Source organism: Neoarius graeffei, chromosome 11 (assembly GCF_027579695.1).
Source record: "Neoarius graeffei isolate fNeoGra1 chromosome 11, fNeoGra1.pri, whole genome shotgun sequence".
Taxonomy (NCBI): domain Eukaryota; kingdom Metazoa; phylum Chordata; class Actinopteri; order Siluriformes; family Ariidae; genus Neoarius; species Neoarius graeffei.
In genome coordinates, this window is record NC_083579.1 from 71,468,571 (window position 1) to 71,491,499 (window position 22,929).

The following is a 22,929-nucleotide window of genomic DNA, read 5'->3' on the forward strand; positions in this document are numbered from 1 at the left end:
CATGGATCATTCTGGTTTGGTGATCTGGATCAGCACCAAAAGTCATAGCAACTTAATTCAGCCCAGACGTATTCTTCATGGTGATGATTGGTTGAAAACTGAGGGAGAAATAGCATCCTAAAAAACATTAGGAGAATAATAACAACACTGGTCTACAGCCAAAATGCTTCTGAAATAAATATAGTCAAACTTTACTAATTCTGGGTCGCTGAGAACAAAAATGAAACTTCAAATTGTTCATTGGCTCTAGTTTTCAAGATTTGCTCGATGAATAAATCTATGATTGGGTTTGGATATTACTTATTTTTTGGCCAAAAAATGAATGATGCAATCTGAAGCCGGTATTGCATCATACATGATATCATGTTATTCCTAGAAGTCCCTGATGATGCAATCATAAGTCAACTTGCATCACTCTGCTGAACAAATTGCCCTATATCAGCTAAAAAAAAAAAAAAACATACAGTGCTATGCCCTCGAGATTAAGTCTTTGCTTGACAAGCTTGACAAGAGATGCTCTGTTTCTTGAATGCAAGAGAAAAGATGCCAAAAAGCACTGAGTACGCACTGAATAAGGACTAAACCTATTCAGTAGTTATACATAATTGTTTTTTGCCATTTGGTTCATGATACATTTTATTTACATAAACTTTTTGCTATGTAGTGGATGTTCATTATGTCTAACTATTACAGATATTTTAAGTTCGTTTCTTAGACAAGGATTTTTTTTTTAAGCTTGTTACCTCGTTAACAGTTTCGGCGAGAATCTCCCGCCTTCTTCAGAAACAGTCACCAGATGTTGAGTGGTGACGTGCCTTATCAGCTGATGTTGCGTTACGGAAGAGGCCAGAGTCATTCGCGTTGAAGAAAATAGATTCCAGCATTGGATTTTAGAGGCAGTGGAGATACGTAAGCGGGCGCAGAGGACGATGAACCGGGATGAGGGAGCGTACGCGCTGTCACACACCTGGAGCGCCATCCTGGAGGAGCGACCTGACAGCAGGAGGCGTGAACTACCTGTCAAATTGGGCGGGACGTTCACGCCTCCGTAACGCAACATCAGCTGATAAGGCACATCACCACTCGACATCTGGTAACTGTTTCTGAAGAAGGCGGGAGATTCTCACCGAAACTGTTAACGAGGTAACAAGCTTAAAAAAAAAATCCTTGTCTAAGAAACGAACTTAAAATATATAAACTTTTTGCTGATTTTCTAGTGTTGCGTAAAGAGAACAGGTGAAATATCATGTAAACCAAACATAAACACATGAAGAGACCTAGGTTTACAATTTATACTTAAAACGTTCCTGTCTACACAATGTACATAAGTATAAAATGTAAAATCTTAAATATCTTGGAAGTCGTAGCCAATCAGCTGTTTTAATTGTCTCATTTGAATTCAACACACCAAATTTCATAAACAAACAGCCAATTACATCTCTGAAGCAGACAACTTCTGAAAAATTGCTGACCAGTGTAATAAGATTTAATAATAATAATAATAATAATAAAGTAGAAAGATCCTTAGTGAGAGTAACAGTTTGCGCTACCGCTGCTAGCGCAAATTAACTAGAAGAGCACTTGGTAGAGTGCATACATCCGTCAAGTCATATATTATTATCATCATCAAAATCAAATCACTTTAACCTAGGATAATACTAAAGCTGTCCACCAAATTTCATCAAAATCCATTCACTACTTTTTGAGTTACGTTGGGAAAAGATAAAAGTTTCCTGGATCCACATATATATCCAGATTTGCATCACAATCTAATCAATTGTTCCTTGGCCCATGGCTCATCTTTCTTTCAAATTTCATCAAAATCCATTCACTACTTTTTGAGGTACATTGGGAATGATCAAGCAAACAAACAAACAGAGGTGAAAACATAATCTAGGTAATAACTACCCAAAGACTCTTGACTTGAAATTGAAATCAAACAAGTTACTGAAGCCTAAAATATGACACATGAGGTAAAAACAGTTTGTGCCACAAACCACATCAGCATTGCAGATAGACCTAATATTCTTCACATCTTATTCAAAAGGTTTCATCATTTCTGGAAACCTGTAACTAATTTTTGATCAAATGAACTGTGCACAGTTTCCACTGTCGTACATGCGACTCTCAGTCCAGAAGATTTGGTATAAAACAGTTGTGACTGATATGTAAAACACCATGTGTGCACCATGTTTCTAGATCTGGTCTGAAACGAGTTAAAGCACAGTCCAAATCCTCACGCTGTAAGTGCATCCATTTTAATTTTAACTACATTAGTTGAAGTTGGAGTTCTGCTCAACCTTCTATCATTCGAAAAATGGAACTTAATTTTTACTTGTATAATAAAAATAATTCTCTCCACATTCACTGGATATGTGCAATTGTGCACTCTGATTGGCTACTCTACTACTAGGATATCGGCTTATATACCTTGAGTAGAGAAAAACAAAATGGAGGAGCGTGTTGCTGAACTAACCGAGGATGAAATACAAACTCTATTTGAAAACAAAACTCCAAAAGTTTTTTCAAATATTTAAAAGAAACAGAAATAGCTTAAAGAATATAGTTGTTCATATCTCCTGTTCCATACTCCAGCCCAGTCGGTGGCGGTAATGCACTTTTAAATTGGTTTGCCAACTGCCAAAAAACCCTAAAGAAGAAGAAGAAGAAAACCCTAATGTCAGTAACAGCATTGAGAGCAAATCTATGATTGAGACCGCCAGCTCGAAACAGCCTCCAAACATGGCCACTCTAAACTACAACTCCCAAGAATCACAGCGCCTTCTGTCTCCTGCATATTAATTACACCTGTCTCTCATTTCCTAGTCAATTAGCTCCGCTACTTAAAGGAGATGCACAGAACCTTTATTTTTAAATAAATTTCTGAGTGGATAGTATCTCCATCCTTGACTCTTGTCTGCTGCATAAATGGGAATAAAAAATATATATTTTTGAGAGTTAAAATCGACCGCAAAGTTGGTATTCGAGCTGCCCCGCTGAGCCAGCCAGCCCTGAGTGCGTGACGTCACTGCGGTAACCGGTTTTAAGGCCGAGGCCTTTTACAGCTATAGACCAAAGTCATATAAATAAAAATTTATGGTGAAAGTAAGAAATACCGTTACCGACTTGCTCAACTAAGACTGATTTGACTTCATTGATTGTGGGTTGACTCATTAAAACAGGATGGGTGTTATAACTTATGCAACATACATGTACATGCATGCATTTTCACTGATAAAACGTAAAAGGCTAATTAAATAATCAGATGAACTGAGACAATCACATTCTGAAGCAAATTAAATAATCTTATACTGGTAACTTAAACACACAATACAAGTTACATATATTAATCTAAATGCAGGTAAACAACGTGTTGTTTTTGTTGCTTTGTATCCAAATGAGAGTCGGAGCTTACCCGTCTGTGTTCTCGCTTCTTGAAGGCCGATCTTGTGGCTGACTGTTTTGAAATAATCTGACTTTCAGTTGTTCGTTCAGTTCTCCGTCCATTCGCTTCTTCCACGTAAGGGTGAGATGGCAGCAATATCCAGCAGAGAAATCAGATGGCTGCTCCACTCATTCTCCATTTTCTCCATTACTGAGGACTCCACCATTACTGCTCGGCTCAGGCAATTACTAAAACCTGGGACGGAACAGAACGCCACCGGTTTTAGCGGGGAGGTCACTGTCCGAGCGATATGTCCCGTCCTGTCCCGGGTTTTACCAACAACCCTCAGCTCACACTCCGGGAAAACTGGTGCAACTGAACTTGCTTTCCTTTTAAAAAAATAAATAAAATAAATACTTTCCTTTTCTTATAGTTTTATTTAATTGTTGGTACTGCACCCTCTTTCAGTACGGGCTTATAGCCAACGCTCCTCAACAGATCAGAGGTTTCATACGAGTCTTCAGTAAAATGTGCAGAGCAGAGGAGAGACCACTTCATAGCCGCCCAGTGTGCCCATGAACAACTTGCAAAATGCGTCCAAATCTTTGCAGTTTGAACATTCTTGGGCCATGAATGCAACGTAAATCCACCTTCTGTCATGTTGCTGCACCGGCCAGCAACACATCTACGTGGCATGGTAATAAATTAACTCAAAAATGCAGGATCGGAGTTGCAGTCAGCTCTGTGTTTTAGTATAGCGGAAATGGCGATGAGACCGGTAGACTTCCTGTTGTGATGTTATGGACGTCAAGGTCCTTCACTCAGACCGCTACCTATACTGTATGAATTACTTGAATCGTAAAAATGACTATATTAGATTTATTGTTAATGCTTAAAACTATTCCTGTGCCATTCTTGAGGTCTCAAGGCATTTATAAACGAAAGTGAGGCCATGGTTCTGCGTATGTGCTTTTAACCCCTCTCTCACTCACTCTAGTTGCGAAGTATCGTTCGGTGTTTCTCTCCTGTCGTACTGAGCCGTTTACTTTCTGCCTGTTTTCTCGTTATCTCGACTTTGTTTACGTTCTCCTCGACCTCGTCTTCTCGTCCAGCCCATGTTGTTCTGTCAGCCGATCAACCGACCCTTGCCGTTTTTCTGGTGACGATTCTTGACCTCCGATTTGGCTTCGTTTCCAATTTGCTTCTCCTGCTCTCCCCTGCGCCTGCATCCGTAAGTGCCTGCACCCTGACACCTTAAAAAAAAAAAAAAGGGCACCAAAATATGGAATGAAAGTATTTGATGGAAATAACGTGCCTTTTTAAAAAAAAATTCAGTAATTATTATTATAGCATTTTTCACAAATTGCTCCTGTCATTTTGCTACTTTGTTTACATTCGAATCAGAAATTATTTTGTTGGACGTTTTGTATAAAGTTTTTATTTAGCGAATTTGCAAAAAATAAAAAAGTTCTGTTTCTCAAAACCCAGTGAATGTGGATAGAATAAAAGTTATTCCACTCAATCTCATCATACATGGCTTATAGCCAACTCAGTGCTCTGTGCCTCGTCGGCTATCAGCTCATGTACGACTTGATTTTGTGGAATAACTCATCTCATCTCATTATCTCTAGCCGCTTTATCCTTCTACAGGGTCGCAGGCAAGCTGGAGCCTATCCCAGCTGACTACGGGCGAAAGGCGGGGTACACCCTGGACAAGTCGCCAGGTCATCACAGGGCTGACACATAGACACAGACAACCTTTCACACTCACATTCACACCTACGGTCAATTTAGAGCCACCAGTTAACCTAACCTGCATGTCTTTGGACTGTGGGGGAAACCGGAGCACCCGGAGGAAACCCACGCGGACACGGGGAGAACATGCAAACTCCACACAGAAAGGCCCTCGCCGGCCCCGGGGCTCGAACCCGGACCTTCTTGCTGTGAGGCGACAGCGCTAACCACTACACCACCGTGCCGCCCTTTGTGGAATAACTGTTAAATATTTTAGAATTGAATTTCTAATTTGTCAGTTTAAATTTAAATATTACATAGGCTACATCTTAAATAAATAAACATCTTAAATTAATAAACAAATACACACTGAAATCCCTTTCACATGCTTGGGGATTCGGCAAATGATAAATACAGTACGTGTTGCCAGGTGCCTTTTACATGTTCACTAAAGAAATTGAAACAAGCACGTAAAGTTTCACGTGTTCATATGGCTCCACTTTTATTAAAGAATTGTATCTCTGAGTGTTTTTTTTAATACATCTCATATGCATGTCTGTTTGTGGCTGCTCCCCCCCCCGTGTAATGATCACATCTCTTAGATATGGCTGTTGTCAGGACAGTGTGACTCAAGCACATGGACCCAATAAGGAGGGCTGTCCTGAATATGTCTCTCTAGTCCCAGCTGTGAGTATCAGCTATTGTTTGTGGATTATTCTGTATAAAGGTTATCTCTAGTTTTTCTCCCTACATCTGTCTCTTTCTGTCCCCTCTTCCAGTCGGGGCATGAGGTCTGCAGTAGATCCACATACGGCTGCTGTTTTGATGGCGTGACTGCAGCTCGTGGTGCGAATGGAGAAGGCTGTCCTGTTCCACCTAGCAGGAGTAAGTTATGAACATAGCAGCGAACGTGCATTGTTGTGTTTCCCCACTTGATTTTTCCATAGTTTAATTGGTACAGTGCTCAGCGTAAATGAGTCCACCCCCTTTGAAAAGTAACATTTTAAACGATATCTCAATGAAGACAAACAATTTCCAAAATGTTGAAAAGACAAAGTTTAATATAACATCTGTTTAACTTATAACGTGAAAGTAAGGTTAATAATATAAACTTAGACTACACATTTTTCAGTTTTACTCAAATTAGGGTGGTGCAAAAATGAGTACACCCCACAACAAAAACTACTACATCTAGTACTTTGTATGGCCTCCATGATTTTTAATGGCAGCACCAAGTCTTCTAGGCATGGAATGAACAAGTTGGTGACATTTTGCAACATCAATCTTTTTCCATTCTTCAACAAGGACCTCTTTTAGTGACTGGATGCTGGATGGAGAGTGATGCTCAACTTGTCTCTTCAGAATTCCCCAAAGAAAATAATTTCTTTCCACCACAAAGGTGAAGGCTACAAGAAGATCAGCAAAGCTTTACTTATCAGTCAGAATACTGTAGCAAAAGTGGTACAAAAATTTAAGAAAGCTGGAACTGCAACCATCAAACAGAGACCTCCAGGTCGTCCATGGAAGTTAACACCTCGACAGGAGCGTCTTCTGATGAGAAGGGTTGAAGAAAATCGGCATGCAAGTTCACTGCAGTTTTCTAAAGAAGCAGAAAGCCAAACTGGGGTGACTATTTCCCGTGACACAGTACGGCGTACGCTGCAGAGGAATGGCATGCATGGATGCCGTCCACGAAAGAAGTCTCTCCTAAAGCCCAGGCACAAAAAAGCCCACCTAGAGTTTGCCAGGGCCCATGCTGACAAAGATGAAGACTACTGGGACTCTATACTCTGGAGTGATGAGACCGAGATAAATGTTTTTGGAACTGATGGCTTCAAAACTGCATGGCGTCGCAAAGGTGAGGAATACAAAGAAAAATGCCTGGTGCCTACAGTGAAACATGGTGGTGGCAGTGTCCTTATGTGGGGCTGCATGAGTGCTGCTGGTGTCGGGGAGCTGCATTTCATTGATGGCATCATGAATTCACAGACGTATTGCTCTATACTGAAAGAGAAGATGCTACCATCACTCCGTGCCCTTGGTCGTCATGCACTTTTCCAACATGACAATGATCCTAAACACACATCTAAGGCCACTGTTGGATTTCTGAAGAAGAACAGGGTGAAAGTGATTCAGTGGCCAAGTGATCTGAACCCAATCAAACACCTATGGGGAATTCTGAAGAGACAAGTTGAGCATCACTCTCCATCCAGCATCCAGTCACTAAAAGAGGTCATTGTTGAAGAATGGAAAAAGATTGATGCTGCAAAATGTCGCCAACTTGTTCATTCCATGCCTAGAAGACTTGGTGCCATCATTAAAAATCATGGAGGCCATACAAAGTACTAGATTTAGTAGTTTTTGTTGTGGGGTGTACTCATTTTTGCACCACTCTAATTTGAGTAAAACTGAAAAATGTGTAATCTAAGTTTATATTATTAACCTTACTTTCCCGTTATAAGTTAAACAGATGTTATATTAAACTTTGTCTTGTCAACATTTTGGAAATTGTTTGTGTTCATTGAGATATCATTTAAAATGTTACTTTTCAAAGGGGGTGCACTCATTTACGCTGAGCACTGTAGTTAATAAACTGGCAATTTAGAGTGGTGTGTGTGTGTGTGTGTGTGTGTGTGTACACTAAATGGCCAAAAGTTTTGGAAACCTGACCCGTATGTGGTTCTTCCCCAAACTGTTTCCACACTCCAAACTGTTGGATGCTTTTGTATGCTGTTATCTACTGTACATTAGGGATGTAACCAAATACGGATACATTATTCGGGATGATGCATTCTAAACAGGTACAAAGACATGAAAATATACACTATAGACTATTATACATCCAGGACACTTTTTCGATGGAATTAAAACATGTATTCTGTTCCCTTTTAGAGGGTTTCATTCATTCGGTTCGATAGCATGCAATATCGTTAGCATATTGCTTATCCTACATGTATTACATCACTCTACCCAATGGAGAATGAGCGTTGAATATGGTTTACGATGTTGCATGGTTGTCAAGACAACATGACGTCACACATCTGAGACATAAAACTTCTGCGCTAGTGAGCGACTGTGACAATTTATAAACAAACATGGCCACCAGGTTTGCTTTGTTAAATATGGGAGATTTTGAGAGAATTTTGACAGAGAAAGATGTGTTGAACACCTGAAAGGAATGTGTATCTATAATAATAATAATAATAATAATAATAATAATAATGGCTTTTTTCATGGTATATCAGATATATTAATCTTCAAGTCATTCAGTATCATGCTAGCTGAATGGAATATATCTGATATACCACTCAACGCCAGCCAATATTATTTAAATGTTTTCCAGTGTTTCCTTGGGTACGTTCATGTAGAAACTATGATTAAATAAAGCAGCTCATCCAGAACGCTGCAGCCTGCTTGGTCTACAACCTCCTTCGTTCTTCCCGTGTCACCTCTCTGCTTGCCGCCCTTCATTGGCTCCCCGTTGCAGCTCGCATCAAATTTAAGACGTTGGTACGAGCTGACCAGGCTGTCAAGGGGTCAGGTCCAGCATACCTTCAGAGACTGATCTGACCCTATGCTCTGCTGTTACTGGTCGCCTGGCCCCTCCTCCTCTCCTCTCCACTCCTGCCCAGCCCACTCAAGACTACTGTCTGTCCTGGTTCCCCATTGGTGGAATGACCTTCCCATCGGGATCAGAACTGCCGACTTCCTGTCCACATTCAAGTGCAGACTGAAGACTCACCTCTTTGGGCTGCACCTCTTCCCTGCTTCCCTACCCGCTGTATAACTATGTTTCGGTCTAGGCCACCCCAGGCTGTGTACTGTCTAGCCTGGTCATTATGATTTGGCATTAGCCATTTGGGGTTTATTTTTCTTTATTTATTAGTACTTTGTTGGCTCATTTTGTATGGTTGTTTTTTATTTCCTTGGCTGTTTGCTAATTGTTGTTACTTCAAAAGAATATTACACTATTATTCTGTCATTTGTTCATTTGGCACTCAAACTTTCTTGTCTAGAAGTTCAGCACTTATTGTACCTGACTTCTGCATTTGTTGTACATTGCTCTGTATAAGAGCATCTGCTAACTGCCTGTAATGTAATGTAAAGATGTTTCAGGTTTAGGCCCCGCCCACTTCAAATACAGCTATATATACATACAGTTATTTGCAAAAGTATTCATCCCCCTTGGTGTTTGTCCTGTTTTGTCGCATTACAAGCTGGAATTAAAATGGATTGTTGGAGAGTTAGCACCATTTGATTTACACAACACGCCGACCACTTTAAAGGTGCACGTTGTTGTTTTATTGTGACGCAAACAATAATTAAGATGAAAAACAGAAATCTGGAGTGTGCATAGGTATTCACCCCCTTTTGTATAAAACCCCTAAATAAGAGCTGGTCCAACCAATTCACTTCATAAGTCACATAATTAGTTGATTAAGATCCACCTGTGTGCAATCAGAGTGTCACATGATCTATCACATGATGTCTGTACAAATCAACCTGTTCTGGAAGGACCCTGACTCTGCAACGCTACTAAGCAAGCAACATGAGAACAAAGGAGCCTCCAAACAGGTCAGAGACAAAGTTGTGGAGAAGTATAGATCAGGGTTGGGTTATAAAAAATATCCCAAACTTTGAATATCCCAGGGATCACCATTAAATCCATTATAGCAAAATGGAAAGAATATGGCACCACTACAAACCTGACAAGAGAAGGCCGCCCACCAAAACTCACAGACTGGGCAAGGAGGGCATTAATCAGAGATGCAACAAAGACACCAAAGATAACACTGAAGGAGCTGCAAAGATCCACAGTGGAGATGGGAGTATCTGTCCATAGGACCACCTTAAGCAGTACACTCCACAGAGCGGGGCTTTATGGAAGAGTGGCCAGGAAAAAGTCATTGCTTAAGAAAACATATTTGGAGTTTGCCCAACAGCATATGGCAGACTCCCCAAACTCATGGAAGAAGATTCTCTAGTCAAATGAGACAAAGATTGATCTTTTTGTCCATCATGGGAAATGCCATGTGTGGCGCAAACTCAACATCCTGAGAACACCATTCCTACAGTGAAGCATGGTGGTGGCAGCATCATGCTGTGGGGATGTTTTTCATCTGCAGGGACAGGAAAGCTGGTCAGGACTGAAGGAAAGATGGATGGCACTAAATACAGGGCAGTTCTGGAGGAAAACCTGTTTGAGTCAGCCAGAGGTTTGAGACTGGGACGAAGGTTCACGGTCTAGCAGGACAATGACCCTAAACATACTGCTAAAGCTACACTGGAGTGGTTTAAACGGAAACATTTAAATGTCTTGGAATGGCCTAATCAAAGCCCAGACCTCAATCCAATTGAGAATCTGTGGCATAACTTGAAGGTTGCTGTACACCAACACAACCCATCGAACTTGAAGGAGTTGGAGCAGTTTTGGCTTGAGGAAAACTGTTTTTTAACTGAGTTTTGCCTTAAAGTGGTAGGCATGTTGTGTAAATCAAATGGTGCTAACCCTCCAAAAATCCATTTTAATTCCAGCTTGTAATGCAACAAAACAGGACAAACACCAAGGGGGATGAATACTTTTGCAAGGCACTGTATATTTGGAGCACAAAATAGATTGGCATTGCAGTACACCTAATGGATAGATTAAAAATGCTCAATAATAGACAAAATTTTCATCATGACTATTTAGCCAGTGTGAGGACGTGTATATATTTTTAAACTTTAAACACTGAATGCTAAGCATTCAAATATTATAGAAAAGATGCACTAATTAGAGAGGATATTTATCTGTATTTTCTGTGTCGCTGTTTCACCAGATCAGCGTGCGCCATGCGATCTGCCCCACACTGCCGGGTTGTGTGATGACTGGACTGCTCGATATTACTATGACCCTGTCTCCTCCCGCTGTGCACACTTTTGGTACGGCGGCTGCCATGGCAACAGCAACAACTTTGCCACTATGGAGGAGTGCCAGCAGACATGCCTGAGCCAGAGGCCAGTCTCCACGTCATCCAGCACCGTCTGGAGCCAAATCTGGCCGGGTGCTAACAAATCTCAGCATTCCCATCGTCGCTGGGTTCAGACGGTGGGGCGTAGGCCGGCACCCAGAGACGTGCAGGCTAGCAGCCCTAATAACAGGTAAGAGTGCCATGCAGGAGCCCTCTGCTCCCGCACAGTGGCCTCTGTACCAACCTGAGGAGCCTGACGCTGCTCTCTGCTCTCAGAGATGGCCACACACACACACACACACACACACACACACACACACACACACACACACACTGCGTTAATGTGCGCTCATGCACAACATGGACACACTCGCACACATTTAAGATCTGGCCCCTTTTTGTACACACACATTCTTACTCAAGACCTGCTGAGATATTCAGATAACAATGCACACGCTGATTTACACACAGACTCAGGATGTACTCACTCACGTAGCGCTGCATGTAGTGGCTGAAGTGCCCTTGAGCAGGGCACCTAACTGCTCTGGGTATGTTGTACATCGCTCTGGATAAGAGCATCTGCAAAGTGCCCTTAACCCCTTGGCTGCCACCCATAATTAATTGTAATGTGCCGGGCATATAGGACAAAAATAGGTCAAAATTGGGATATTTTGATAATCTTTCTCTAACTTGTTCAGAACTTTATATTTTTTAATATTTGATAGAAAAATCACAAAAAACACTGTTGTAGAGTAAAAATAACTTTAGTAATCAAAAACATCCAAGACAACGGGTCTTGTTAATGAGAACCTGTCCATAAACATGAATTACTAGTACAACCCCGATTCCAAAAAAGTTGGGACAAAGTACAAATTGTAAATAAAAACGGAATGCAATGATGTGGAAGTTTCAAAATTCCATATTTTATTCAGAATAGAACATAGATGACATATCAAATGTTTAAACTGAGAAAATGTATCATTTAAAGAGAAAAATTAGGTGATTTTAAATTTCATGACAACAGCACATCTCAAAAAAGTTGGGACAAGGCCATGTTTACCACTGTGAGACATCCCCTTTTCTCTTTACAACAGTCTGTAAACGTCTGGGGACTGAGGAGACAAGTTGCTCAAGTTTAGGGATAGGAATGTTAACCCATTCTTGTCTAATGTAGGATTCTAGTTGCTCAACTGTCTTAGGTCTTTTTTGTCATATCTTCCATTTTATGATGCGCCAAATGTTTTCTATGGGTGAAAGATCTGGACTGCAGGCTGGCCAGTTCAGTACCCGGACCCTTCTTCTACGCAGCCATGATGCTGTAATTGATGCAGTATGTGGTTTGGCATTGTCATGTTGGAAAATGCAAGGTCTTCCCTGAAAGAGACGTCATCTGGATGGGAGCATATGTTGCTCTAGAACCTGGATATACCTTTCAGCATTGATGGTGTCTTTCCAGATATGTAAGCTGCCCATGCCACACGCACTAATGCAACCCCATACCATCAGAGATGCAGGCTTCTGAACTGAGCGCTGATAACAACTTGGGTTGTCCTTCTCCTCTTTAGTCTGAATGACACGGCGTCCCTGATTTCCATAAAGAACTTCAAATTTTGATTCGTCTGACCACAGAACAGTTTTCCACTTTGCCACAGTCCATTTTAAATGAGCCTTGGCCCAGAGAAGACGCCTGCGCTTCTGGATCATGTTTAGATACGGCTTCTTCTTTGAACTATAGAGTTTTAGCTGGCAACGGCGGATGGCACGGTGAATTGTGTTCACAGATAATGTTCTCTGGAAATATTCCTGAGCCCATTTTGTGATTTCCAATGCAGAAGCATGCCTGTATGTGATGCAGTGCTGTCTATGGGCCCGAAGATCACGGGCACCCAGTATGGTTTTCTGGCCTTGACCCTTACGCACAGAGATTCTTCCAGATTCTCTGAATCTTTTAATGATATTATGCACTGTAGATGATGATATGTTCAAACTCTTTGCAATTTTACACTATCGAACTCCTTTCTGATATTGCTCCACTATTTGTCGGCACAGAATTAGGGGGATTGGTGATCCTCTTCCCATCTTTACTTCTGAGAGCAGCTGCCACTCCAAGATGCTCTTTTTATACCCAGGCATGTTAATGACCTATTGCCAATTGACCTAATGAGTTGCAATTTGGTCCTCCAGCTGTTCCTTTTTTGTACCTTTAACTTTTCCAGCCTCTTATTGCCCCTGTCCCAACTTTTTTGAGATGTGTTGCTGTCATGAATTTTCAAATGAGCCAATATTTGACATGAAATTTCAAAATGTCTTACTTTCAACATTTGATATGTTGTCTATGTTCTATTGTGAATACAGTATCAGTTTTTGAGTTTTGTAAATTATTGCATTCCGTTTTTATTTACAATTTGTACTTTGTCCCAACTTTTTTGTAATCAGGGTTGTACTTGAAAACACAATGTACACCAAGGGTCCATGTATTCCAAGTAACTGGGTCCCATTTTTATGATGGTCTTTGGTATGACCCGACCTTGAATAGAACTCCCGATCTCCCGATCGAGAGGCGGACACTAGGCTAACTCGTGGTAATCTGCCACTGTGAAGTAAAAGTAATGTGCCATGTAAGGTACATAAAAGGAGATGTTTATGACGAGTAGCGTACACCATAAGGCACAGCGGTAAAATATTTCATGACGTACGTGACCCGTTCAAGGGCATTGATGGGGTTAATGTAATGTAATGATGTGAAACTGAACCAGGGATTTGAACCAGCAACCTTTTGGCCAAAGCTCCTCTAACCATTAGGCCATGGCTTCCCCCATCAAAATCAAATCACTTGAACCGAGGACAATACTGAAGCTGTACACCAAATTTCATCAAAATACATTCACTAATTTTTATCCCCCGCTGGCCGAAAGGCCCAAAGGGGGATTATGTCGTGGCGGTTTCTGTCTGTCCCGGGAAGGGTGCTCACCTTTTGAAATCAGCTCCTCTCACAATTTTTGGAGGAATTTCACGAAACTTGGCAGGATTCTTTGTTATATGCTGGTAATACCCATATTATAATTTCATTAAACTGGGTCACATTTTACAGAGTTACAGCCCTTGATTAACAAAATTATACTTTGACAATTTCATGAGAGTATTTTCCTTCTGAAATCAACTCCTCTCTCAGTATCATGGTGCTGATATTCATGAAATGTATTTTTGACATATGACATATTACTAACTTGATTGGGTGGAAGTTGGAAATCAATTGCACGTTCTCAGCCCATTTTGATCCAAAATTGTGCTTGCATTACGGTCATGTGGCGCTCCTTACTATCATCAGAAAGCTAAAACATTTTCATTTAGGACTTTTGGTGAAGTCCTGTCCCTTTTTTACAACTTGGTTTTGTGGATGTTTAGTATTTCTGTCATCTCACTTTAATATATATATATATATATATATATATATATATATATATATATATATATATATATCAGTAGCGGCTGGCTTTTGTAAAAGTGAGGGAGGAAGGAATGCTTGGTTGAAGGTCACGGGCCCCAATGCGACCGCACCTGCTGGACCGGCTATAGTTATACGCACGGGTTGAGTTGATAATAGTTGAAAAACCTATCATTTTAACGGGGTGTGTACACTTTTTATAGCTGCTGTACACATTACTTTCAGGTGTTCAACACATCTTTCTCTTTCAAAATTCTCTCAAAATCTTCCGTATTTAATGAAGCAAACCTGGCGGCCATGTTTGTAGCTCAGCCCATGGAAGGGTTTTGCAAGCAAAACATTCACCACGTCCTCTGTTTCCATTACTTTATTCATAGAATATTTATAACATAGTCAATCCACTTCCACCTCGCCGTTCTCACTCTGACTGCCGAAGTGCCCGAGGCACCGGATCTAGAAGTTAAGTTTGATAAGATAACCCCTCCCCCCAGGCAGCTAAGGCCTCTACTTATTGGTTCATTGCGCAACTAGGGCTGCAGCCTATTGGTTGATATTTTGTAGCACTTGTCAGATCTCTTAGCTAGTCCCACCCTCTTAGAGGAGGATTTTCCTCCTCTCTCTCATTGAAGTCTATGTTAACCACGAGCCGCCAGTGCCGGAGACTGTTTGAATCGGAGTGAATGGGAGCCGAAGGGAGGAAGATCCTCCGTGCAGTAATTTCTAATAGCGAGCGATAGGGGGTGCTAATGTAATTTCACCCAGAGAAACGAATATAATGTACATGTCGTATTTGGCAGTAAAATAGTAATATTCAAGGACAGCAATTCATTAAATTGGTCAAGACAATTTCAACTTTTTATTCTTAGAATTTTTAAGGAGGATCTTCCTCCCTCTCCTCACTGGAGAAGCCACCTGTGATATATATATATATATATATATATATATTTTTTTTACTTTTAATGCAACATGACACTTTTAACTTACAACCAAGAACTAGAAGGGCACTCGGTAGAGTGCACACCTCTTCCAAGCCACATATTGTCAACATCATTACATTACGTTACGTTAAGGGCACTTAGCAGATGCTCTTATTCAGAGTGATGTACAACATACCCAGAACAGTTAGGGGTTAGGTGGCCTGCTCAAGGGCACTTCAGCCATTACTGCTGGTCTAGGGAATTGAACCAGCAACCAGCCAAAGCTTCTCTAACCATTAGGCCATGGTTTCCCCCATCAAAATCAAATCACTTGAACCTAGGACAATACTGAAGCTGTACACCAATTTTCATCAAAATACATTCACTAATTTTTATCCTCCACTGGCTGAAAAGCCCAAAGGGGGATTATGTCGTGGCGGTTTCTGTCTGTCCTGGGAAGGGTGCTCACCTTCTGAAATCAACTCCTCTCACAATTTTTGGAGGAATTTCACGAAACTTGGCAGGATTCTTTGTTATATGCTGGTAATACCCATATTATAATTTCATTAAATTGGGTCACATTTTACCAGAGTTACAGCCCTTGATTAACAAAATTATACTTTGACAATTTCATGAGTGTGTTTTCCTTCTGAAATCAACTCCTTTCACAATTTTTGGAGGAATTTCATGAAACTTGGGAAAAGGCCTTGTTATATGTTGGTAGTACGCATATTGTTATTTTGTTCAATTCGGTCACATTTTACCAGAGTTACAGCCTTGTACTTTGACAATTTCATGAAGGTGTGCTTGCCTTCTGACATCAACTCCTCTCACGATTTTTGGACGAATTTCTTGAAGCTTGGCAAAAGGCCTTGTTATATGAGAGTAATATGCAGATTGCGATTTAATTTCGTTTGTGAAAATTTTCCCAGAGTTTTGACCCTTAATTAAATAACTTGTACTTTGACAATTTCATGAGGGTGTACGTTCTTCTGAAATCAACTCCTCTCACAATTTGTGGAGGAATTTCACCAAACTTGGCAAAAAGCTTTGTTATATGACAGTTATATGCATATTGAAATTTCGTTTAAGTTGGGCTATTTTACCAGAGTTATGCCCTTGATTATTAACAAACTTGTACTTTGGCAATTTCATCAAGGTGTGCTTGCTTTCTGAAATCAACTTCCCTCACAACTTTTGGAGGAATTTCATGTAATTTGGCAAAAAATTTTTTATTCCCCACTGGCCGAAAGGCCCGAAGGGGGGATTATGTCGTAGCGATGTCCGTCTGTCTGTCCGTCCATCCGTCCCGGGAAGAGTACTCACCTTCTGAAATCAACTCCTCTCACAATTTTTGAAGGAATTTCACGAAACTTGACAGGATTCTTTGTTATATGTCGGGAATACGCATATTGCAATTTCGTTCAATTCGGTTGCATTTTACCAGTTATGGCATAGTTGCCAGCAGGGGATATTGTGCTCTCAGAGCACTCTTGTTGGGGACAGAAAAAAGAAATTCCTGGGTCCACATACATATTCGGATTTGCATCAAAATCTAATCAATTGTTCCTTGGCTCATGGCTCACCTTTCTTCTAAATTTCATCAAAATCTGTTCACTACTTTTTGAGTTACGTTTGGAACAGGTAAACGAACAAATGGAGGCGAAAACAAAACCTCCAGCAAAGTTGGCAGAGGTAATGAACAATTAAGTTGTGGCGACTAAATTTTTTTAAGAATTAATAGTCGGTGTAAATAGTGATAACCTGTTCTCGAGGTTCACACATAAGCAAACAAAAAATTGCCTGAAAACAGTTTGGTCATTGCTACCATTAAAATATCTGAGTGAAATTTTATGACTTATAGTTTAAAATGTTAATGTGCTGACCCACCTTCATGCAAGTGGTTTTTAAAGTGTTAAAGGACCTGATTTGGTTGAATATCACCTATTTTCTGCATCATTGGTCACACTGATATGTGCCAGCCCTGATCTTGTGCCTCATTTTTGCATTCATATGACAATCATAGCTTAGGCTGAAAAGAATTCATATTCTTTCATATATATTAGTCATTTCATTGCAGCTCTGGTACAAGGTTTTTATGTATATACATATAGTACGTCATGTATTGGGGATGGCTTATAGACCTGCTTAAAAGTTGTACACACTTTAATCAGGGTCATGTATTAACACACTCTACACATTTCCCCCTCTGGCTCTGGACACTCACTTTGCACAGAAGATGTTGACGACAGTCACTGCTGCCATGTTGGACATGGCTGAGCTTTCTGGGACTGCTGTAGAAGTTTGCCTGTTCCTCTACATTCGCACTTGACTTTATGGTTTGCGTGTTAGTGTTAGCCTGGTAGTTTAGTCCCATTTAATCCTGTGTAATTCTCCTTCACCATGGTCTTTCGCAACACCGTGTATGTATGGTGTACAATGGCCTGTCTTTACTGATGTCATTCATTGCACCTAATAAAGGAACCTGCTGTGATGCCCCACCATTTCTGCTTCTGTCTGTGTCTCTCGTGTGTGTGTTCAAGGTGTGGGGCAATATAAATACACTCTCGGACCTCAAAAGTGGGAGTAGAATTGTGGATAAAACATGAACCACAGTAGCAATTCTATTCAAAGAGTACTATTCATAACAACCTGAAATAATTCCCCCCACCCCTAACGTTACTTCTGTTTAACTTGTAGATATAAATTAGGTTTCTCTCAGCACCTTTTTGCGCCTGTTACCTACAGATTTTTTGTGACTAATGTATTCCTGTCACTTTTCCATGTGGGCTATATTCAGAGTCTAAAGTTACACTCTACCAAGGTTGCCAGATATTTCTTGAATAAAAGCATCTGAGACAGCGGATTTTAATAGCTGATATAGATGACTTGCAACCATGTGATCAAAACGTGCTACCTCTTGAGCGTCCGCAATGATGGTGGATATACAAAGCAACTCGGATGGCGGCTGCTGAAAGTGTCTGTAAACAACGCTGAATTTTCTCAGTATTACCACGATTTGAACGTTTGAGCGAAGATTCAATACAAAGAGAAGATAAAGATGTGGTTTGACCCATATTATTTAAAAAAGTCAGATTTTTCTGACGATAAGACGCTTCTACCGACCATCAAGTACCCAAATATCGCATTCTATCTGGTTTGGCTGTAGAAAAATCAAGTCCGACCTTGGACTTGCCCATGTTCTGAGTGGGTGCCCAGTCTGGATTGTTTCTATCGTATAATTTTGCTGGCGCTCCTCGAAGCGAAACGGTAATACACGTGTTAAAATTATAACAACGATCGACCGAACCACGACAAGAGAACGCTCGTTTTATAGCAAGATTCTAGCAACACGAAATAAAATTCTTCCATGATATTATCGAGAAAGCTTTTGAATCTCACCTGAGATAAAATGATGACTACAAACACGAGCTGTTTTGGTTTGAGCCTCTGTTAGATCAGCCCTGCTGATGTTGTTCAGCCGTGCTCGTCTGCTCTCCGTACTAAGCCTCAGAGTTTCCTCGCCCTCTTTCCGAATCACGGATGGAATTCTAAAAAAATTGGAACGTGCCATGGTCACGAGTACTGTTGTGATCACGACCATATACAGCACAAAGATATGGCATAGCGAAAAGAACGCTTAAAGTGGCATTCCACCATTGGATGTATTTTTTTGGCATAAAATACAATATATTTTATGACAACATGACTAGACAGAGAAATCTTTTAGCTTCAAAATGATATATCAAACATAATTTTTTGACAACGACAAGTATATTAATTTTGCGACCAAAGTCACCTACCCTTTTAATTTCCGCGCGGTAGTGAAACGTGATGTCATCGGCAGGTTCCCCTTCTTGTTGGCACATATTATCAGCAATGGCAGATAGAACGCGATAAAAATAATACCAATAAATCTAGCTAATACCAATAAATCTAGCTAACTGAAAGATTAACTCAAAATTTTTCGCAATTTTTTTGGCCCCCATATACGAGGAGAAATGACTCTCTCACTTTGGGGGTTTCCTGGTCTAAAAATAGACCGACACGTGATACACAAGAAGGGGAGCCTGCCGATGACATCACGTTTCACTACCGCGCGGAAATTAAAAGGGTAGGTGACTTTGGTCGCAAAATTAATATACTTGTCGTTGTCAAAAAATTATGTTTGATATATCATTTTGAAGCTAAAAGATTTCTCTGTCTAGTCATGTTGTCATAAAATATATTGTATTTTATGCCAAAAAAATACATCCAATGGTGGAATGCCACTTTAAAGCAGTGGAAAAACAAAGACAGTTGCGGACGCGTGATTGTTTTGTATGGAATGTCGCTTGACCTCGCGTTTGTATATCCACCAACATGGCCGACATCCGGGTTTCTATTTTGCTTTGACATCACTTGCAAGTCAAGGATACCACTTTATTTGTAACACAAGCAATTGCCTTTAAGCATGGAAATAATTCAGGGATAGAAAATACCGACTGAAGTGGCAGATCATGTTTTTTTTTTCTTTGCCATCAAATGTAATATGATTTAACATTAAAACTAGAAACAACAAAAATTACAAAGCTACTTATACAATGATGCATGAAAGAGAAGATAGCGAAAATGGCAAGCATTAAAATGAACAATAGGTGTCCATGTTGCCAGTACAATACTGCATGATTAGTCCAAGTTGTAATTATTACATTAATCACTGCAGGTTTGGTTTAACACTATGGCTTTAACCATCATTATTCCATAGCTTATAAAATAGCACTTGATGCAGCACATACTGTTTTTTGTTGTTGTTGTTGTTGTTGTTAAAAGTTAATTGTGCACACAAATGAATGTAGTCAATATAATATCCACTCACTGGCCACTTTAATAGGAACCTGTTCTTGATTCTAAGATCCCTGTTCTTGGCTGCAGGAGTGGAACCCAGTGTGGTCTTCTGTTCTGCTGTTGCATGCTGAGATGCTTTTCTGCTCAGCACAGTCGTAAAGAGTTGCTATGAGTTACTAGATCCTTCCTGGCCAAAAAGCTTGAACCAATCTGGCCATTTTCTGATCTCTGACCTCTCTTATCAACAAGGCGTTTGTTTCCACCCACAGAACTGTCACTCACTCACTCACTCACTCGATTTTTTTTTTTTGCACCATACTGTATAAATTCTAGAGACGGTTGTGTGTGAGAACCCCAGCAAGAGTCCTTACTAGAACTAGAAGATATGACCACATCACCCCTATCGTATCCACACTGCATTGGCTCCCAATCAAATTTCACATTGACTGATTTTATAAAATACCATTATTGACCTATAAAGCACCAAATGGTCTTGCGACACAGTACGTGAGTGAACTTCTGGTCCTTTATGACCCGCCACGCCCACTTAGATCAAAAAAGTCCTTCCCGTACCATATGGCGCATTGGGTGGTGCCGATCTCCGTTTCTGTAGCCCTCGGCCTCTTACGATACCTATTACATAACTAGGGTTACAGTGGGGCGTGTCCTCTGGTAACCACAAGAATTTGACTCCGCACTGGCATCTGTATTGCAGCGTGCCTTGCCAGACGGCAGTAGGTACCATTTTTATGATGGACTTTGGTATGACCCAACTGCGAGTAGAACTTGTGCTCTCCCTATCGAGATGTGGACACGCTAACCACTAGGCCAACTCGCGGTACTTAGAGCAAAAGGTGCAGGCTATTTGTTGGTACCTCAAATAGTGAAAGCTACATCAGGAGGCAGAGCCTTTTCTTACAAAGCCCCACAGTTATGGAACAGCTTTCCAAGTAGTGTTCTTTCACACAGATAGATACCAGGAGACCAGCAGTTTCTGAAATACTCAAACCAGTCCATCTGGCTCAAACCAACACCTATGCCGCAGTGAAAGAAAGTCACACTTTGAGATCACAACTTTTCCCTTTCTGATGTTTGAACATTGTGAACATTAACTGAAGCTCTTGATTTGTATCTGCACGATTTGATGCACTGTGCTGCCGTCAAGGGATCGGCTGATTAGAGAACAGCAGATATATGAGTGTTCCTAATAAAGTGACCAGTGAGTGTGTGCTAAATATAACTGATGAAATTGTCATGTGTGTAAATGATATTTTATCATGCTTTTTATTGTGTTATTTTGAATTGATGATACTATTAATTAAGCAATCAATCAATGTTTTTTTTGCATTGACCTTGCCTTGAGTGGTCGTGCTTGGGAAAAAAAAAAAAAAACAGTCCAGGTTCAGAATTGCTTGTTTTTAAGACAAACTTCTGGTTTAGACAGACTTCACGTATCACGCTTAAGTGTGTAGTTACGTCTAACGTGTGAATCCTGATGTGCACAATTTTAGTATTAACTCCTCACTCTGAGCATGCAACTCAACTCTGAATACAGTAATATGGTAAATAATAAAAAGACAGCTTCTGGTAAAAGTTTTGATGCCATTCTGTAAGTGTGAAATTACCCTGTATTTCGAGAGCATGTTGTTCATTCATGTCACTCAAGTGTCCCAGAATTTGTGTTGGTTTAGAGCATAAAACAAGCCACAGCTGCAACAGTGAATTTCTACTTAAGCCTTGTGGACAGCATGGCTTCATAAAACACGCCACTTAGAGCAATTAACAAAACACAATTTGGTGACGGTCAGCCTTTTGTTCCACCTGGCAAACCTATACTTCCTGGACTCGCACTTTTACTTTTTATTTAGCTTGCGATCCTGAGCTTAGTGGCGTGACGTGAACAGAATAAAATGCATGACTAGGGCGTATGTAACCTCTGTCCTGCGGAGTCTAAAGGAAGTTTGCTCTTTAGACTGAAACAGAAGTCCGAGTTTCTGTGGCTGTAGCCAGGACAAGGCTGATCTTTATGCTTACTTTGGTGGCTTTTTGCACATGCTGTTTTGTGGCCAATAGTACAGCATAAAGTAAATTTCTCCCCTTCTCTCCCTTTTTCTGTCTCTTTTTTCTTCATGCATGTCTTTCCTGTCAAACCTCTTTGTCTTGCCTCTTTTTTTCCTTCTTTCTTTCTCTTTTGGCCTCCCCTGCTTCAGTTGGCCTGCTGTGGGTGTGAGTATAGACAAGTCGGACCCATCTACGGTGGAGGGTATAGTGGGCCAGTGGGTGGTGTTGCCGTGCAACGTGAACCCGCCTCCATCTTCTACTGTGACAGTCGAGTGGAGAAAAGATGGTGTTCTTCTTGACCCCTCCAGGTTAGTGCAACATCAGTTCTTCCATTAAACCTGGTCATATTGGTCTTGTTCATGTTTCTTTCTCGAGCAGACCTCATCGTCTGGTACGTGATAAGAATAATTTATTGAACATGTTCTTACATCAGAAATATGATATATTCATTCCTTTTACTTTGAAGGCTAATAATACAAGCACTGGGAATATACGAACAGCTTATGTCAGTGTTCTCTAGATCATCCATCCATCCATTATCTGTAGTTGCTTATCCTGTTCAGGGTCGTAGGCAAGCTGGAGCCTATCCCAGCTGACTATGGGCGAGAG

At 40.6% G+C, this 22,929-nt stretch overlaps 1 protein-coding gene across 3 annotated transcripts in view; it reads left to right on the plus strand.

The window, feature by feature from the left end:
* paplna (papilin a, proteoglycan-like sulfated glycoprotein) overlaps positions 1-22,929 on the plus strand; it is a 108,951-nt gene that overhangs the window by 57,998 nt on the left and 28,024 nt on the right. For all 3 annotated transcript variants that reach the window (XM_060934697.1, XM_060934696.1, XM_060934698.1), the window contains 4 exons: positions 5,722-5,806; positions 5,899-6,004; positions 10,939-11,260; positions 22,470-22,628. In XM_060934697.1, the coding sequence (XP_060790680.1) occupies positions 5,722-5,806; positions 5,899-6,004; positions 10,939-11,260; positions 22,470-22,628 (672 nt within the window). The remainder of the gene's footprint in view (positions 1-5,721; positions 5,807-5,898; positions 6,005-10,938; positions 11,261-22,469; positions 22,629-22,929) is intronic.